The 19,434-nt window shown below is 43.9% G+C and overlaps 1 protein-coding gene across 1 annotated transcript in view; it reads left to right on the forward strand.

Moving 5' to 3' along the window:
- LAMA3 (laminin subunit alpha 3) overlaps nucleotides 1-19,434 on the forward strand; it is a 1,118,674-nt gene that overhangs the window by 675,223 nt on the left and 424,017 nt on the right. Inside the window, exon 30 of the mRNA XM_086917979.1 lies at nucleotides 1,239-1,336. Within this exon, the coding sequence (XP_086774105.1) occupies nucleotides 1,239-1,336 (98 nt within the window). The remainder of the gene's footprint in view (nucleotides 1-1,238; nucleotides 1,337-19,434) is intronic.

Below are 19,434 nucleotides of genomic sequence, written 5' to 3' on the forward strand. Positions count from 1 at the left end.
GAGACCCGGCCCACTAAAAGCCCTGGTAGTAGTTCCCAATATTACACGCTGATCACTCCTGTTGATTTGCACAGGAACTACCTGCAGATAAGGCATGCATCTGCATGAAGTGAGACAGATAGGCCCCTTCCTGACTGCTCACGCCAGCCAGGCATGCGCGGCTGTGGTTGCACGAGTGGCGCACAAAGGTGCAGTTCTTCTGTGGCTAACAGAAAATGCACATTTAGAACTGAGCTGTCTCTGCCAAAGCCAGGTAAGGTTGCTGCCATAACAGATAAGATACATACAGCGGTGGCTCCTCTGCAATGGCGGAGGAGCCTCGCCCCACTGGCTGAGAGCCAGTAGCTGAAAAATAATATAATATCTTATTATTGTTTTATTTTTCTGCTGCTTGCTGACACTAGCATGTGTAGCGAGGGTCATGGCCATGGGAGGGAGGAGGAATGGAGTGCTATGTGTACTTCTAAGTGCACATGTCTGTTTGGCAAGCTGTCTTAGGCCGTCCAAACAGACATGCGCACTTAGGTTTCTCTAACCCGGCCGGTGAAGAAACGGCACAGACTCCCTGTGCCTGAGTGGAGCTTCAAACCAGCCTGCTCAGGCCAATCCCGGAGCTGCTCTCTTAGTATGAGAGCAGCGTCAGGATTGGATGGGAAGTCTGTGCCAGAGACTGCGGGAGCAGCAGACAAATGGAGCAACACCAAAGCGCCCGGCGGCCGCAGGATCAGGTACATTTTTTCATTTTATATTTTAATTCAAACACCCCCACTGCTCTGCCACCCGCCACTGCATATTGGCAGCAGGCACAACTGGATACATCTTTTCCAGTTAGCTATCATCTCTGACTGAACGATTGACACTGGCAGTATTTTTTATAAAATACCTGACAGGACCTGATAATTATTGTATTTGGTTAATATGCTAACTCTACAGTACGTAATAAGCCTGCAACACTTCAAGAGTAATGTTTGACTGTTCGACCGCGATGCCCCAATAGCCGAACAAATAAGCACTGTGCCTTTCATTGGCCTCCACAGTAGTACTGATTTGTAGGGATCACAGTCCGTACTTGTCACACATATTAAAAGTATCCATGAGTCAAATCACCCATGTCCAAGGATAAACTGGTCTTTCGGAAAGTTGGTACCTGCTCAATTACTATCATGCCATTCAACCATATTTTTGATCAATGTGCTTGCATCTCTGACATCTCTCTCATATTCACATTTGTTTTCCAGCACAAAGCTTGTCTTATTCCAGCTGAAGAGTTCTCGATTGAATATGCAAAGCCGCAAGTCCGCTGTATCACCACACATGGACGGGTGCATACCCAGAGGTACTGTTACTGCTGTGTTGTATCTTGCCACATGACCAGTCCTGGGACTGACAAATGTACCCCGAGATATAAACAGCATGCATAGGGGTGAGGCAAAGCATGGTGGTGAAGGGTGGGATTTGAGCAAAGTTAACATTACTTTCCAACATTTCTAACCAGCAAGAATTGGGCATACCAGTTCTCAGCAGGAGTGACGTGTTTAAAGAGCATTTTCTCAGCAGGTCATTGTACTACGGAATATAAAAGACCGAATACTGTTACAAGAATACAGACGGGCAAAATATCAAAAGGGCAGGTGCACAGAGGGAGGTAAGGATTCTTAACTCTTCATCAACGTACGCTGAAGATACATATATCACCAAGGCACATACATGTGGAGTTAGTATAGAAAATCGGATGTATGACGTTACAACACATACATTCACAACGCATGCCATCACAACGCAACCATTTCAACCCAGGTGCCATTACAACGCATGCCATTACAATGCATTCCTTTACAGAGCAGGTGCTATTACAACGCATGCCATAACAACGTAAGTATAGGTAAGTATTTAATGTTATTAATATTTTTTTATTTTAAATAAATTACAAAAATTATTTATTAAATTATCTTAATTAATTTTTAATTTTTACAAATATATTTAAATTTACAGTTCTAACTCCTTGGGTGTGTAATAGTAGGGTACATGTTGGATAGTGTAGGGGTTAAAATTACTATTATAACTCCAGGGGGGTATAATAGTAGGGTAAGTGTTGGATAGTGTATGGGATTAAAATTACTATTCTAACTCCAGGGGGGGGTGTAATAGTAGGGTAAGTGTTGGATAGTGTAGGGGTTAAAATTACCATTCTAACTCCAGGGGGCTGTAATAGTAGGGTAAGTGTTGGATAGAGTAGGGGTAACAATTACTATTCTAACTCCATGGGGGTGTAATAGTAGGGTAAGTGTTGGATAGTGTAGGGGTTAAAATTACTAATCTAACTCCAGGGGGGTGTAATAGTAGGGTAAGTGTTGGATAGTGTAGGGGTAAAAATTACTATTCTAACTCCAGGGGGTGTAATAGTAGGGTAAGTGTTGGATAGTGTAGGGGTAAAAATTACTATTCTAAAATAAATTAAATTAAAAAATTAAAAATTAATTAAATAAATGACATTATAATTTAAAAAAATTAAATGGATTTAAAATGTTATAATTATTTTAAATAAATTAATTTATAAAACAAAAAAGTTACATTAAAATTAAAAATAATAAAATAGTTAAATGTATTAAAAGAAATTAAAATTAAATTAATATTAATAAAATTAAATACTTACATTGTAATGGCATGCATTGTAATAGCACCTGCATTGTAATGGCATGTGTTGTAATGGCATGCGTTGTAATAACACCTGCATTCTAATGGTTGCGTTGTGATGGTACTGCGTTGTAAAAGTTGCGTTGTTAAGGTTGTTCCCCTAGAAAATCTATGCAAACGTACCTTTCAATATTTGGTCACTCGATATTCTTATCCCTTCAATATTCTGCCTGTAATATTCATGGCCTACATCTCAGCAGGGCTTTGGACACTGTTCTCATTTCAGAGCAGCGCAGAGCACCAGCCTTGCTATGCAGAGTTGCTGTACTTGGCATGGAACCCTCCAATGTCATTTGCAAAAAGCGGAGAATGTTTATTAAAAAATCTTTCAGCACAGCAGGTCTCCTTGCTGCGCTCAATGATAGGGAAAGGGCAGGAATGTGTTGTACTTAACAATATACAGCGCATTCTTGTTCTTTCCCAGAGCTGGCACACAATGTGCTGCCTAGTACCAATGCACGCACCTTTGCACCATGGTGCAGTGCAAGGGTGCCTTCGTTGTAAGCAGCATTGTTTTTGTGCAAGACAGGACAGACATTCTTGCAAAAAAACAATCCTTGAGCAATTTATCTCTTTCTATGAGTGCTGCAGAAGGCATCACACATAGAAAGAGGCAGTAACGTGGTGAAATAAGGATATTTCTCCTTGTTACGCCTCACCTGGGGAGGCGTAGAATTCTGATGCATTCCCAGGTCTACCAGTAATGGTGTATCTGGAAATGCACCATAATTCATGGAGGGATGTGCTGGTGCACCCACGCTCCACCCATGGAAAACATCCCTGGGACTGAGTAACACAAGCAAGCAATTTGCGTTGCGTTCCGTTGCATTACTCTAAATTTATCAAGTCATGCAAGGTGGCCTTGCATGGCTTGTAAAATCAAACTTAAGAGTTGCATAAGTGACGCTACTCTTTAATAAATATGCCCCTAGGTGATTTTTTAACTGAATCTGTTCACAATGGTTAGTCAAACACACAAATATTACTGAGATTTAAATATTGTATTGCGCAATTCAAAAAATAAAGGCTGTTCTGTCAATTGCCGCCAATTTGACCTGCTATTCCTTTGGATTTGTGAGGCAAGCAAAATGGTGTATTTCCTTATCTCTGGTCGATTTTCCAATTTTTTAAAGCCCAATAAGGAAGGACATTCTTTGGGGCACCACATGTGGCAGGGGCAGGTAATTTGCCCTCGGCCTGGCTGATGCCCCCAACCCTTGGTTTATCGAACGAATGTGGCCCCCTAAGTGACCTTGAGTCATGCTACTGACTAAGTACCGCAGTCACACCTCCGCTACCTCCCATGCCCTATATCTCACGCGGAGGTCGACTTGGTTAGTAACTCGAGCGACCTGAAGTCGTTATCCCAGAATATTGCGGGGTTATCTGCCAAGTTTAATGACTGGAATTGGGTACAGTTTGTTAAGTCTTACCAAATCATCTGCCTTAAGGAATCATGGGAGGACAAAAACACTTACTTTTTAGAAGGATATCTGATCTATTTTTCCCTCACTTTGGCTTTGGCGGAAGGGAGGGCTAGTGGTGGCCTAATAACTTTTGATGTAGTGGAACTATATGGGTAGGTAAAAATTTAGATTGGGACGTGCACATGCTGCAGGGTCTGAAGACATCCATTCCTGGCCTTACCCTCTTAGTTTTTGGTTAATTATTACAATGCAAGGGTAGGTTGAGGTGGGGTCACTAGTTTGTTAAGGCTCTGGCATTCATTCTTTGTTGGAGCAAGGTCTTCGAAGTGAGGTGACAATATTGGTCGTTGGGCGAGGGACTTCATATGGTTCACACTAAAGAGGGTTGGGAGCCTAACTCTATTTTAGGTACTTACAACCTTGTTTTTACAATTGTGAAGTTAGTTAGCTCCACCAATCCACTTATCACTCCAACATTCAAAGCTAGGGGTTGTAGGTCCATTACATATTTTATATTTGTTTCAGCTCCGTTATTTTTACTTATGACATCATCCATAGCCCTTTCAGTTATTGCAACCACCTGTCCCTAGTCATTGATGGAGCAACTGCCGCTAGGCCACGGGGTGAGACGCAAAGGGGGCTCTCCCTTGTTGATCAAAGCAGAGGACACAAATAGTCTCAGGTAGAGCCATTGCAGTTTAAGGCATCCCTTTTTTCAAGCTGTGAGCAGGAGTTAGCCACTTGTTTAAACCCTGGTGCCACAGATAGGGCTGTTCTGTCATTATTTGTAGATATTGCTCAGAAAGCCCTAGCATTATTGACAGTTCCTGTGACAAGCACGTGCTCACAGGATCCCCAATGTTTGTTTGTGATTGTTCAAGGAGCCTCCGTTGTCTGAAGGGGGCTCTTAAGCAGGTTCCCAGAAATGGAGACTTGGTTGCCTCTTGTCAGTTGGCGTACAAAAAGGACTTTGCTAAACATGAATCAATCTTGCGGGAAAATGCTTGGGAGGAGTTAGGCCAGGCATGGGAGCTTAGAGGTAGTGCTCTTTATTGGTGGGTGATAAATAGGCCTTGTTTTGCAGAGGGAACTGGACCAGTAATATGCCATCATATCTCTGAACAACAATGGATTGACTATTTTGAAGGCATCTAAAATTTTGGGTCTGATGGAGGTGGAGTGGACAGGATAGGTGCCGTTAAGAACAGGCGCAGGGTGCTTTTCACCTTAGACAAAGTCTCTCAGGGCATTTGCAAGCTTTCACATTACAAGGCTCCTTGACCTGATGGGATCTCCCCAGTCATGTTCATGGTTAACGTGGAGATCTGGCATCCAGCTCTGACCCTGATCTTTTATGCTGCTACTCGGGTGTGGTGCTGCCCTTGTGGTCTATGGCTGCCATTGTGCCGGTTTTCAAGAAGAGGGATTAGGACAACCCCCAGTGTTACCACCCCATTTAATTGATTGATACAGTAGTTAAGGTTCTGGGGAGGGTAATTCTAAATAGGTTGATGGCATGGGCCGATGCTAATGAGCTATTCTCATAGGTTCAATACGGCTTCAGCCCTGACAGGTCGACATTGAATTAAAGTTTGAACTTATACTTGATTATCAACAAGTATTCCGTCACCCGGTTGGATTCTCTACACTTGACATTCATGTCTGCCTCTGTTAGGATTAACTGCTTAAAGCTGTGGGGACTGCTCCTGGAGATCTGGGTGGACTCGAATATCAGACATGCATTCTGGCACCTCGGCATCAGTGCGGTTTTTACAATATGCAGATCGCACTCAACCTTTTCCCACAAGTAGGGGTGTTCACCAGGAGTGCATTCTTGTTACCTTTCTGTTCACCCTCTACATTAATGGTCTTGAGCAAGCCCTTCTCTCTGTCCAGTCTTACTGTTCGGGGGTGGGTATGAGATTGCTCCCGGCATCATTATATGCCGACAATGTTGTTCTCATGCCCCTTACTGCTGTAGGGTTGCAGCTATCACTGGACAAGTTTATTACCTTTATGGGTAGTCTGGATCTTGCAGTACATTTTACTAAATCATATCTCATGGTAGTTTTCCCTTGGTCCACTAGTTTCAAGACATTTAAGGTTGCTAATCATACCCTGACTAAAGTCTCGGCATTTCCCTACCTATGGATGTTAGTTGATGTTAAGAAAAACTTGAAGCCCCTGATTGTTGGGAGGAGATGTGAACTTGTTAAGGCCATGGGGGCAGTGGCCAGCTTTGCACGCAGGCTGGGGTCTTGGTCGCCACGCAAGATCTTTCAGGTCAAATGTATTTCCCAGGTCCTGTATGGTAGTGATGTACGGAAGTAAGGGAAGGCCGACAAAGTTCAGTCCGTCGAAATCAATTTTTAAGACGGTTGATGCAGGTCCCCAAAAGCACCCCTGCCTTCTGTGTCCATGAAACTTGGATTAAGATATTTAGCAAATATATTCACCCTTAGTCCTTTGATGTGCTGGATTAAAAGCTGGACCAGTGAGGGATTTAAGCTGAATAGACAGATCATTCCACACTGCCTGTCCATCGACCAAGCAAACAGAATACCATGGATCACCTATGTGAAGGCAGCTTTTACTAACCTAGTCCGGCCAGACATATTTTTGAATCCCCACTTACTGTCTCTTTTAGAATTGGGAAGGGTGAAAGACTTTTTTTAAGAGCACGGCTCATCAACCAGAGAACAAGCAGAGCTGATGAAACCCATGGTGCGGGGACATTTGCTCTGGAAACAGTTCAGTGCCCAGAGCATAATTTATCCCAGGTATCCAATGGGAGGGACAGATTTGTGCTGGCCAGGTTTAGGTTTAACTTGTTACACAATCTCATGGCATACTCCAATGGCTGGTTTCATCCTGACACCATGTTGCCCTGCAGCTGCAACAACAGGTTTCTGCAGGACACATTCAATTTTGTGATGTTCTGTAAATATTTCAGTGTACCCAGAAAGCAGTTCATCATCCCGTTGTTGAAGTCCCTGAACTTTATGCAAGTACACCCTGCACCCACGTACCTTCATCTGCTTCCTAATGATCATGTTCTATATATGCTTTTTCTCGTTTTTCACACGCTGTGCTGACTGATCAAAGTTGTGTTGTTATGAGGGGGCTTTTATTGGTTTTATTACTTTTTGGTTATCATTTTTAGCTTTGTATTTATTGCTCTCACCTCATGTGTATGACTGTACATGCTGTGTTTTTATGCTATTTTATGATTGTATTTACAACCAAACAAAAATTATATTATGATGCTATCAATTCCTTATTCCTGTGTTTACCATACTATATATTCTTTCACCTGTAAGTAATCCAGAATTAGGCTACTTGACTGGTAAAAGCCAGATATGTGCTTGTTTCCGATCCAGGGAAGACCTGGCTTGGCAGTTCGGGCTAGACTGTTCCCATGAGGAACAGGGTCAAGACTGATTTGCATATGGCTTGGTCTGAACTGAGGTGGCGAAGTGAGCTAAAGAACAATGATGGATTCAACCCAGATCTGTGACTGGGGGTGAGTGTCTGAAAAGTTTCAGTGCTCTGTCCATCATCTCCTTGTGTTTTCTATATATATGTATGCACATGCAGATAGATAGATAGATCGATCGATCGATCGATCGATCGATAGATAGATAGATAGATAGATAGATAGATAGATAGATAGATAGATAGATAGATAGATAGATTTATTTTACTGTTCGTGCAGTGCAACACTGCAGATTTTCCATCAAAACGGCTTTTCTGCAAGAAAACACAGTTTATGGGGTCAAATATTCTCAAATCAATTGTATAAGAATTGTAATATTTTACTTTTTAATATATATAAATGTAAGAGTTTCCTACTGATATTGGTGAATAGTGATATTTGTTCTTTAATTCAGTTTTACTTTCTGGATTTCATATGGACAGCCAGTACTTGTTTCATGAAGATTCATTCGATGTTTCTGGGCTGTAAAAGTAATTTATTCAAATATAAATGGTCATCTATAAAGAGTAATAGAAAAAAAAAGCAAAAGAAAATATGAATATGACTGTATAATAACAGCACTAGTAACCATCATGGTTCATAGCAAAATAAAAAGTGAGGGAAACTTCATACTAATGAGCCAATATTAATTAGAATACATCCTGTGTTTCAAAACAGAAGTGAGATTAGAATCAACACGACTCAGCTTGTTCAAAAAGACCAAAACAATATATTGTAAATATCAATACATACAGTATTATTGCCAATATACTTCTACTTTAACTGAAATGTAACCTTAATATTGTTAGTGTATTTCTACGTTAAAGTAAATATCTAACAGTTAAAACATTTTTGTTATAAGAGTACAAAAAGTGGCATCATCAATTCACATTATCACACTATTTTGTCATTGTAATTAAACTTTCAGATGCTAAAAATGCATGCTAAAATAGCCTCATCTGGTGGAATTCTACCACTGATTCTACCACAAATTCTTCCACCTGTCCTTGGTTTATTCCTCGAGGCCATTGCCGTTGGGTATTTCCCCCCTGACATTGATGTATCGACTATAGTCGTTTTACCCAAACCAGGCTGCCCTCGCAATAACTGTGCATCGTTTTGGCCCATGTCCCTTGATAATACAGAGGTTAAATCTTGCGCTAAGCTTCTGGCTATGAGGTTGACACAGGTCATTTCCCACCTGGTGCACCCAGGCCAGTGTGGCTTTATCTTCTACCATAGCACTAGACATTGCATTCAACGGATACACTTGGCATTAGACCGGGTTAGGGCTTTGAGGGGATCAGTAGCCTTTCTTCTGAGAGATTTCAAGAAGGCATTTGATACTGTCCACTGGTCGTTCCTGACAGAAAGTCTTATAAGGATAGGGTTTGGCACCAAGTTTCAAGTGTACCTCAAGGTAGTGCGCCGGCACTCAGGGCCTGGTGTGTATTTTTTAGAGTGCTGTCCCACTGTTTCCCAATTGGAAGGGGCAGGAGACAGGGTTGTCCACTCTCCCCCCTCTTGTTTGCCATGGCCATAGAGACTTTGTCTGCCTGGATCCACAGTGATGCACATGAATGTGGGTTAAACTCAGGCCTCGCAACAGAGGACCGCATAGCCCTCTACACCAATGACATACTACTATTTTTGTCCGAGCCAGTGGGAACTGGGCCACGGCTCCTTCGTATACTGGACGTTTTCGGTGCAGCCTCCGAACTACAGGTCAACTGGGATAAGCCCTTTTGGTGCTGTTGCCAGAAGACAGTTGGGATGAAAGTTGGCACCCTGCCGAGTTTTAAGTGCCTCAGAGTTCATGTTTTCTGGGTACCGGGCCTCACGTGGAGCCTTAATCCTGCACCACTGAAGCAACGTGTTCAAGAGGACATTATGAGTGGCAATACGCTCCCCCTTATTCATTTATGCAGGATAGCCCTGTTTAAGATGATGATCCTCCCGAGGGTTATTGTATGTCCTCCAGAACTGTCTGCAACATATCCCTGGGACATGGTTTTCCACCTTGGCAGAAATGGGGCACAGATTTATCCGGGGCCGATAAACCCCGAAGGGTGGCATTGGGCAAGTGCATCAGATCGGTTCATGATGGATGCCTCACCAAAGCTTACATCCGTCTTTATTATTGAGCAGTCCATCTGGTGCCTATCAACGAACGGATGCATGCGGGATGGGAGAGGCCCGGCATATCAGGATGAACTGTCCCTTCTAGACATAGACAAAGTGACAGCTGTACTTTATGGCACCACTATCCCAACCTCCCTTCTGGAGGTGACCCAGGTGGTGTTCAGGGCATGGAGAGCTGCTCTACACTGGCTTGGCTGTGAAAGTACACTGATGATCAGTTCATGTATCTACTTCAGGCTTACCTTACACACTTCCGGCTGTGGAAAGTCAGGATCTAAGATAGCCTTGAATGTCCCAGGTGGCGAGAACCGAGGGGAGATTTTTATCATATGGTCTGGTCCTGTCTGGTCATACACACGTACTGGGCTACTGTGGTTACTATTCTTTCCCAGGTGGAAAGGTTTCATGTTGAGGCAAGCCCTAGAATTGCTCTCCTCTGTATATTGGATGATGTGTGAGGGCTCAGGAGAGATAGGAAGTTAGTGGGGTTGGCAACTGTGGTGGCCAAGCGTGATATTGCTAGAATGTGAACTTCTCCAATGGCTCTGCCCTTGGCCTCTTGGATCAAGGGCATGCATTGGTGTGGCAAATTGGAAGAACAAATTTACATTGCTAGGGACTGCCTCCGTACGTTTGAGGCCATATAGAGGAAATTGTGGACATACCACGGCCTACAGAGCTAGAGCTGGCATTGACATTATTCACTCATTGGCATGCAATGGAGGGTGGTGGCACAGGATGTGGGAACAGTGTGATGTTATGTATTCACACTATGTATGTGAATGAGCAACTGTATTTCTTAGAAATGTTTTTTCTAAAATAAAAAATGTTTATATCAAAAAAACATGCACCAATGCCAGTTCAGAGTACGCAATCCCAGATATCTAAAAATGCCAGTACAATACCAAAAGTAGTTTAGTGCATTATTTGTAATTTGGAAACCTGAAATACTCTGCATCTGTGTTGGTCATAGAATAAATCTATTTATGAAATGATATACAAAATATTCTGATATTCTGTTAAAAAATAAACAATAAGCAAGCCTCAAGGGAGGATATATAACCTAATGTAGAATCCAGCACAAATTGCCTGTGTGCCACCACACTTGCTGCATTGTGCAATCAATTCTCTAAATAATTTTGTGGGCTAAAGAGATTGGTTCAACAGAAAAATGCTGAAATTAAGGATTTTTCAGTGACACAGTAAGGAATAAAATTGCTAAATAATTGTGTTTGTTGTTGTTACAAATGTGGCAATAGTTTAGACTAACGTGACAAACCTGATTCCAAGTAGCAAGATATGGGAAACTAAAACATATATTAACCTGATGCAAAAGAACTTTACCCATTTCTTATTTTAGAATTGATTGTGTGTGGGGGGATGGACCACTTGCTTCCATTTACACCTTTAGAAGTTAACAACAGATTTGAAGCTCTTTCTGGCTTGGACTCTTGTGATTGACGCCTGGGGTCCCTTCCTGGTTATTCTGCTGAAGAAAGATCGTCAAATGGACTGAATGAAAATTCTCACGCTCCCGGTGCCAACTCCCTTTGCCAACTGCCAGCAGACCCTCATGGTACGATCCCAAGTTTTCCAGTCACATCTAACTTTAGTCCACCTTCTTTACAAGGGGTTCCCATCCCAAAAGTTTGCAGTGGTAGAAACACCTCAGGGGGGCATGGACTAATCCTGCACACTCCCTCTAGTGCCCTGCGGGTACTATCTTGGAATGTTGCAGGTATCTCCAATAAAATTCACACGGATGAATGGGATTCCCTCATAACAAAAAGTGATATCTGCCTCTTTCAAGAGGCTTGGGCGAGGGAGCCGGTTCTCAAAACTGGCTATGCCATATTTGAGATCCATGCCACCTGGAACGGCAAGGGGAGGCCCTCGGGTGGTTTAGCGGTGTGGATAGCTTCGCATATTGGCTGCAAAGCGGAATCCCTACCTACGTCTTCCCAAGACATCCAGTGTGTCCTTCTAAACTGGAAGGGGGCTCCAACGTTAGCAATAATAAATGTTTATTCCCGCCCAGTAGGACCTACGGCAGAGTCCACCACACTTGAAGATCTTGTGTCCTTTCTGGGCCAGCTGCCGGCAGACTTCAAGGTGGTAATGGGCGGTGACTTTAATTGCCACTTCGAGCCCCTAGAGGGCTTGAGGGAAGGGGCCCTTACTGCAGAAGATGACTTCTGGGGCATACCAGTGTGCCACTCACCTCATCCTAAATCCTGGTCTCCACTTGCGGTCCAAATTATGTCTCTAACTCTTAATTTCGCCCTAAGAGCCTGTAATGGTCGGACTCTCTCAGATACCCCCTCCAAGTGCACTTTCAATAGACTCAATCACGAGTCACGACTGGACTATGTTTTTGTGGACATCAGTCTCTGGCCTAAGGTGGAGGACTTTTATATAATTCCTCGCACTGATAGTGACCATAATGCCCTCCTCCTCTCCTTGGCCTATCTCCCCGAACCTATAGGACCCTCTCGTACAGAGGAAAGAGATGAAAGGGGAAATTTGGTATTAACTTCAAATAGGCGTAGGGTGAGATGGCAGAATTTCTCCAAATCGGAAGAAAATATGGGGAAAATCTATAATCTGGTGCTGCCCAAATTTGAGGCCTTGGAAGAACTAATTAGTCTACCCAGTACCCAGGCCTTGCAGGAATCCTTACCTTCTATTCACGAAGAGTTAGTGACTGCATTGGGAGAGGTCCTCTACCCAGAGGTGCCGAAGTCCAAGCACAAGACCAGAACATCTACTTGGTATAACTCTGAGTGTAGAAAGGCCAAAGCTGACCTTATCACTGCAGTCAAAGAGGGGGAACCCCGGACCAGGGTGTCCGCTTTGCGGCGACAGTACAAAGATACAATGGCTCGTGTGAGGTCAGACTGGGACTGGGATAGATGGCAGGATCTTTCTGCAGCTCTAACAGCCAAGGACTTAAGAAGATTTTGGTCCTTGGTTACTACTGGCTCAGGGGAACCAAAAGCCGCAGTAGAACCCAATATAGCAGCACAAATATGGGAAGATCACTTCGGGAAACTCTATGCAGATGTCTATGAGAATACTGATGCCACTGTTGCAACACTCCTCTCCCTTCCTGGTGACACTCTGGAGTTCACGTTAGGGGAAGTGGCCAGTGCAATTGATGGCTTAGCGTTGGGTAAGGCACCGGGCCTTGATAAATTACCTGGTGACCTTTTTAGGTCCCACTCAGAGATCTGGGCCCCTTACCTCCACATCCTCTTCAATTCACTCGCACGTGATATGGCGATCCCCTGTACTTGGCTGGGGGCAGAGATAGTCCCTATCTTCAAGAAGGGCTGTCCTCTGCTCCCATCCAACTACAGGCCGATCAGCCTGATAGATGTCCCCCAGAAGATCTACTTGCGAATCCTACTGGACCATCTGTTGGTCTGGATGGAGGATAATGAAATCCTAAGTCCTCTCCAGGCTGGCTTCAGGAAAAATACGTCCACCATGGACCAAATCTTCCGCCTAGTTCTCCTTTTTTGGAAAACGGGGACCATCGAGGGCGGGAGATTGTACATGGTGTTCGTGGACCTGAAGTCAGCGTTCGATCTGGTACCGCGAGGAAAACTCTGGGAGGTCCTGAAGGAGTTAGGAGTGCCCACTAATTTACTCCAGGCTTTAATTAGACTTCACCAGGGCAACTTCGCTCAGGTACGCTGCGGACGGGGCGGAGCACTGACAAATAGGTTTCCTGTCTCCCGGGGGGTTAGGCAGGGCTGTGTCCTTGCCCCTACTCTTTTTTGTTTATATGTAAACAGCGTCATCTCACACTTAGCTAATGTTGAGGATAATGACGCCCCAGTCTTGGCAGGCAGGAGGGTACCAGCGATTATGTTTGCTGATGATACCCTCCTGCTTTCCAAATCACCCATGGGAATTCAGAGAATCCTTGATGGCTTCGATCTTTTCTGTAGGCAGCATGGCCTTGAGATAAACGCTGGGAAGACCAAATACATGATTTTTAACCCCTCCTCTACAACTAGACCCAACCCAACCTTAAATTCTACGGTCCTAGAGAGGGTCAAAACATTTCAGTATTTGGGTGTAACCCTTCAAGAGAACCTCTTATGGGGCCCACAGATTGCAAGCTCGCGATTAAGGCTATCCCAACTGTCTGGGGCTATTTTAAAGGTTACCAACACCTCAACCTATAAACCTATAGCTCCTGCAGTTGAGATGTATAAAGTGCAAGCGAAACCAGCCGCACTTTATGGAAGCGAGCTATGGGGGCACCAAGCGGCAACTGAGTTGGTTAGTGCTGAAAATAACTTTATGAGGCGTCTCCTGGCCCTCCCAACTGCAACTCCCCTACTTCCCATACGTCTGGATCTGGGTCTACCTTCCATCAGAGAAGATCTCAAATCCAAACCCATTAGATTTTGGCATAGACTGTGGTCAACAAAGGAGCTGAGCCACTATAGGCAAGATCTGGTAAATGTCATGAACCTGAACCACAATGACAAGATACCTTGGCTAGCCTTTGTAAAAAAAGAATTGTTTAGGCTTGGTTTTAGCGAGCTTTGGGTGACTCCAGAAATAGGCTGTAGCAAGGTACCCCGGAAAAGACTAGTGGAAGTGTATAAGGAACAAAATCTCACATTTCACATGACTGCACTTAGCACTGGCACCCTTACTCACTGTTTTACTCAATCCAAAAACTCATATAAGTTTGAAACTTTCTTGGATTTTATATACCCAACCTTGGCAAGGAAGTTGTTTTTACAGTGGCGGTTTGGCTCTCTGCCAATCAAATCCTTTACTAGTAAATGGACCAATGGGGGGGATAAGTTATGCCCTGGCTGCAATCTGTGCGATGAGGACGAAATCCATGTTTTGTTTTTCTGCCCCACCTATAAATCCCCAAGGAAATATTGGTTGGTGCCCTTATGCAGGAACATGGCTATAAGGAACTGTCTGTCATCCTATAGAATACTGTAATCTGACCCTTCCCCCCATATTGTATTTGCAGTTTCCAAATTTCTCCTTGCCATGTGGCGTAAGAGGTCCAAGCTGATTAAGGATAAACTAACATAGATTGAATTTTCTGCCACTGTCTTATTGTTATTTACGGCTTCCGTTGTCAACGTCCTTACCATAATGTCAATTGTACTCTCATGTAATGAATTGTGCTGTTCCCTTTTTTATGTATTTTATCTATTCGATTTTAAAATGGATAAGAAGTCTCGTTACTTGTATTTTTGTACATTCCAATGATGTTTTTATACTGTTGTATGTATTTGTATGTTTCTTTTATGGACTAAAAGGCCGAAATAAAGATTTTTGGATTGGATTGGATTGGATTGTGTGTGCTGTATTAATTCATATATTCCAGCGTTTCATATAGTGATACTACAAATCACAATATGTCTGGTCCCTGTAGTAGTGTAATAGAGTAACTCACTGCCGTGGTTGACATTGTCCAACTTATGTATTCAAAAAGCTTATATATAACATAGCAATGATTCCCTGTTTCTACCTCCGTGATCCTTTGCTAGGTTGTGAGTCCAAAATATTTTATGATAGCAGGTTGGGATCATTCTACTTCATGAAATATTCTACCTGAGGAGACTAATTGTCACAATTTCTACTAAACCTCTTTTCTTTTGATTGTGAATCACTCCGTTTCCCTTTGAGGCCTGGTTCACGATATAAATAAATACATAATTATGTATGTGGGTCTGTGTGCATGCACTATAGGAAACACAAAATTGTAGTTTTCTCAATGTTTTTTATTATGTCATAACACACAATGCATTCTTCTGTGGGACAATTACAATTAACCTGTTTTGGCAACAGACATTTGCCTGTCTTTCATCTAGTTCATTAATTATTTTGACTGATTTTGCATCAGATCTTACCGAATATATGTTTTTGTTTAATTAGAGTTTTTATTCTTTACTTTTCTTTACATTCAGAAAAGCTCCAATGAATTGTCATGGTCCACATTTTAAGATTACCTATTGAAATTAATTATAACCCAAATCGACAAAGCATATTTATAATTCAATATTTTTACTATAACTCCTCTTATAAATTAAGACGTGAAAGCAATGTTGCTTTGTTAATAACACTGTTTTTGCATGCTGTTTGGTCTATACTTGGTAACACTTTAAATTGTAACTACTGTAGCATGACAATGTGGATTCATTTGGATCTTGATGTTTATAACAAATATCCTGATTGATGTCACTTTTAAAGTAAAAATGCATTGACAATGATAAAAAACTGTGTTTGTGCAAGATTTCCTAAATATGGCATTATAGAGGTAGTAGTGCTACTCATTTGGGACCGCCTTTCGAATGTACCAAGTGACTGTTTCCATATAATTACATCAAATCTGTTTTCAGAAAATATTAGTAAATCCGGGCATGGGTGCCGTAAGAGACGGAGAGAGAGGCAGTGTGTGAAAGAGAGAGAGCTCGTCTAGAGGTCTTTGTCCTGCAACCTTGTCCGCTGCTACAGGAGTAGCTTTGCTGTTCTTTTTCTGCCCGTGGAGTATTCCCGAGGAGAAGACCACCTGCGTGGCCGCAGAGGAGGCGCGAGGCGCGGCCCCGGGACTGCGAGGACCAGCATTCACCATCAGCAGATGGGTCCTCTTCCCGCGTGAGCCGCGCCCCCTCCCAGAGCCCGCCTCCAGCTGACTCTACTTTACCTCTCGCGGCCCCCGCTACCCGGGTGCCGCTCGTCTAGAGGTCTTTGTCTTGCAACCTTGTCCGCTGCTACAGGAGTAGCTTTGCTGTTCTTTTTCTGCCCGTGGAGTATTCCCGAGGTGAAGAACACCTGCGTGGCCGCAGAGGAGGCGCGAGGCGCGGCCCCGGGACTGCGAGGACCAGCATTCACCATCAGCAGCTGGGTCCTCTTCCCGCGTGAGCCGCGCCCCCTCCCAGAGCCCGCCTCCAGCTGACTCTACTTTACCTCTCGCGGCCCCGCTACGCGGGTGCTGCTCGTCTAGAGGTCTTTGTCCTGCAACCTTGTCCGCTGCTACAGGAGTAGCTTTGCTGTTCTTTTTCTGCCCGTGGAGTATTCCCGAGGAGAAGACCACCTGCGTGGCCGCAGAGGAGGCGCGAGGCGCGGCCCCGGGACTGCGAGGACCAGCATTCACCATCAGCAGCTGGGTCCTCTTCCCGCGTGAGCCGCGCCCCCTCCCAGAGCCCGCCTCCACCCTCCGAAATTGAATTTAAACAAGACCTTCAACGCGCATCGCGGGATGCGCGCGGGCCATCGCCCGGGGCAAAGCCCGGGCAAAGGGCGGGCCCGTTTAAGCCCGTTCAAGCCTGTGCAAGACTGGACTGGGCCTACTCTCTTACACTATTTTCCTGGCATCCCTTTGCATTCTAGTAGCTGTCCTTCAGATAAGTTTTATTTGCGCTTCTTAACGTGATACTATAGCGATATCATGTCCACAAGGGGAAGCAGGAGCAAGACGGCTCAGGGGTTGGGCCAGATTACCGGCCCAATTGATCAATTTATCACCAAAGCTAACGATGCAATCAACCAGGGGATTGTACTTCTAGAAAGACGTGTCTCGCAGGACCTTGCTGCGGCACGAAGGTCTTCAATGGGCCTTCTGGCCCTAGCCACAACACCAATTCAGACGGGTACAAATGCCCCATTATTGCATGAAGCCTGTGTTGACATACATACCATTCCAAGGAGTGTTGACCTATCTGCCACATGTCTCTCTTTGGGCGAAGATACCATGGAAGACCTGGAGAAAACACCGACCATGGTGATAAGCCCCACCCAAACGGTCCCGCAAACCTTAGTAGATCTTCCGATTATAACGGATAAGGGGACAAGGGAGGGAGCAATCCCTAAACAAAATGGCGCTAGGCCAAAAGATAAATATAAACAACACTGCCCTCCAAAGCATAAAAGACACAGAAAATCTCCCTGTGTCTCTCCAAGAAATAATTCTTTAAACTCCTTACCTGTAAACACGGATGATCTCCCTGCAGCAGCTGCATTTACGGATGCTGACGAGAGGGGGCTTGATGCTAGTCATAAAAACAACCCTGATCTAAATGTGCAATTGTTAGCCACCATTAAGGATCTAATAAAGACCCAATTACTACCAATTGAACGATCCTTAATCAGCATCGAGAAACAAATTGCCAGGCTTATTAACCATTCAAGTCACCAAAAACCTACTAGCAGCCCTTTAGCTTCTCTAGCTCCCACTAATGTAAACACCATCAAGGCAACTACCGTACAGAAACCTTTAGTTTCATTATCAACCCCTAAAACCCCTACGATCCCTACTAACTTGCAAGCTAATCTAAAAGAGGCCAAGGGCACCACTCAGCAAGTACAGGGGAAGACGGGAGTACCCGCTGACCTACATAAAACTAAACTGAAGCCTCTCCCTCCCAAAACTCTAGATATTCAACAGGGAGGCGATACCATCAAAAAACCAGCAAGACCTAAGAGGCCTATACACCTCTCCCCAGAGGCAAGCCCCTTTACTGTGATCCTTACGGGGGTCCCAGAACTAGAGGAAAACACTAGAGAATCTACTTGGTCTTTAACGAATAAAGTAATGCAATGGCTTAATATCAATAGACCCCTTCCTTCTAACTGTAACAGTAGATTCTCCATGGTACGCAGGGTCTCTTGGATTGGGGATACAAGAAAAAGAACACAGGGGGACTGTGTCATCATAAATTTTGATGACCCAGATACGGTAAGATATATATGTTCTTGGACAACCTTGGAGAAAAAGGGAGGTATAGATGCCAACCGTCTGTCCTTCTTTTATCCTCCAAGGTTCTCCTATGAACAAGATCACCCTTTTAGCTGGAATCAATCCCCCGGGTGGAGTTGGTCCCAAGTAGACACACGCAGTAGGAGACGGGAATGGGAACCTTACTCTTGGAATTCTAGAAGAGAGCAACCATACACAGAGGGATGGAGAGGGGTACCGACCAGTAATCGCTTTTCAGCTTTAGAAATGGTGGATTGACCATCATGTAACCAAACATCTCCTAAGCACGAGCCAAAAATTCCTCTGCCATCTGTAATCCCAGGGGTATCCCAAAGTCAAGCCAGGGAACCTTATGCGGAGCCTACTTCTGCGCGCCCTCCTACTATGCTTATACCTTGGTGCACAAATGTTCTATCTGAAGGAACCTTAGCCCTCCCTTTAAACCCAGTCCTTGGACCAACACAGTCCAATTTCTCATTGAACAATCCTGATCCAAATCAAAATATGTCTCTCCTAACTTGGAACATCGCTGGACTTTCAAAAAAAGCAAGTGACCCAATCTTCCTGAATTTTATAAATACCTTTGACATAATAGCGTTGCAGGAATGCTGGGATTTGGCACCTACCAATCTAGATGGTTTTAGTACACATTTTACCCCAGCTATTCAGTCTAATAAAGGTAGATGTTCGGGAGGACTCTGTTTATACGTCTCAAATAGGATTAATACTTCACTAGAAAGTGTAGATTTCTCTTCACCTGATCCCAGCAATAACAAAATTGGTCTCTCTCTACAGGCTTTTCGACTGACTGGGAAAGAGGTTGTCAGTTCCCTCATTATCAACTTATATAATAACGTACCGAGGGATGACCAACTTCAATTTACAGAGCACTTGTCTAAACTTTTGAAGAAGGGAGCGGGAGGGGACAGATCCGATAGTCGCATAGTAAT

This window comes from Lissotriton vulgaris, chromosome 4_1 (assembly GCF_964263255.1).
Source record: "Lissotriton vulgaris chromosome 4_1, aLisVul1.2, whole genome shotgun sequence".
NCBI classification, from domain to species: domain Eukaryota; kingdom Metazoa; phylum Chordata; class Amphibia; order Caudata; family Salamandridae; genus Lissotriton; species Lissotriton vulgaris.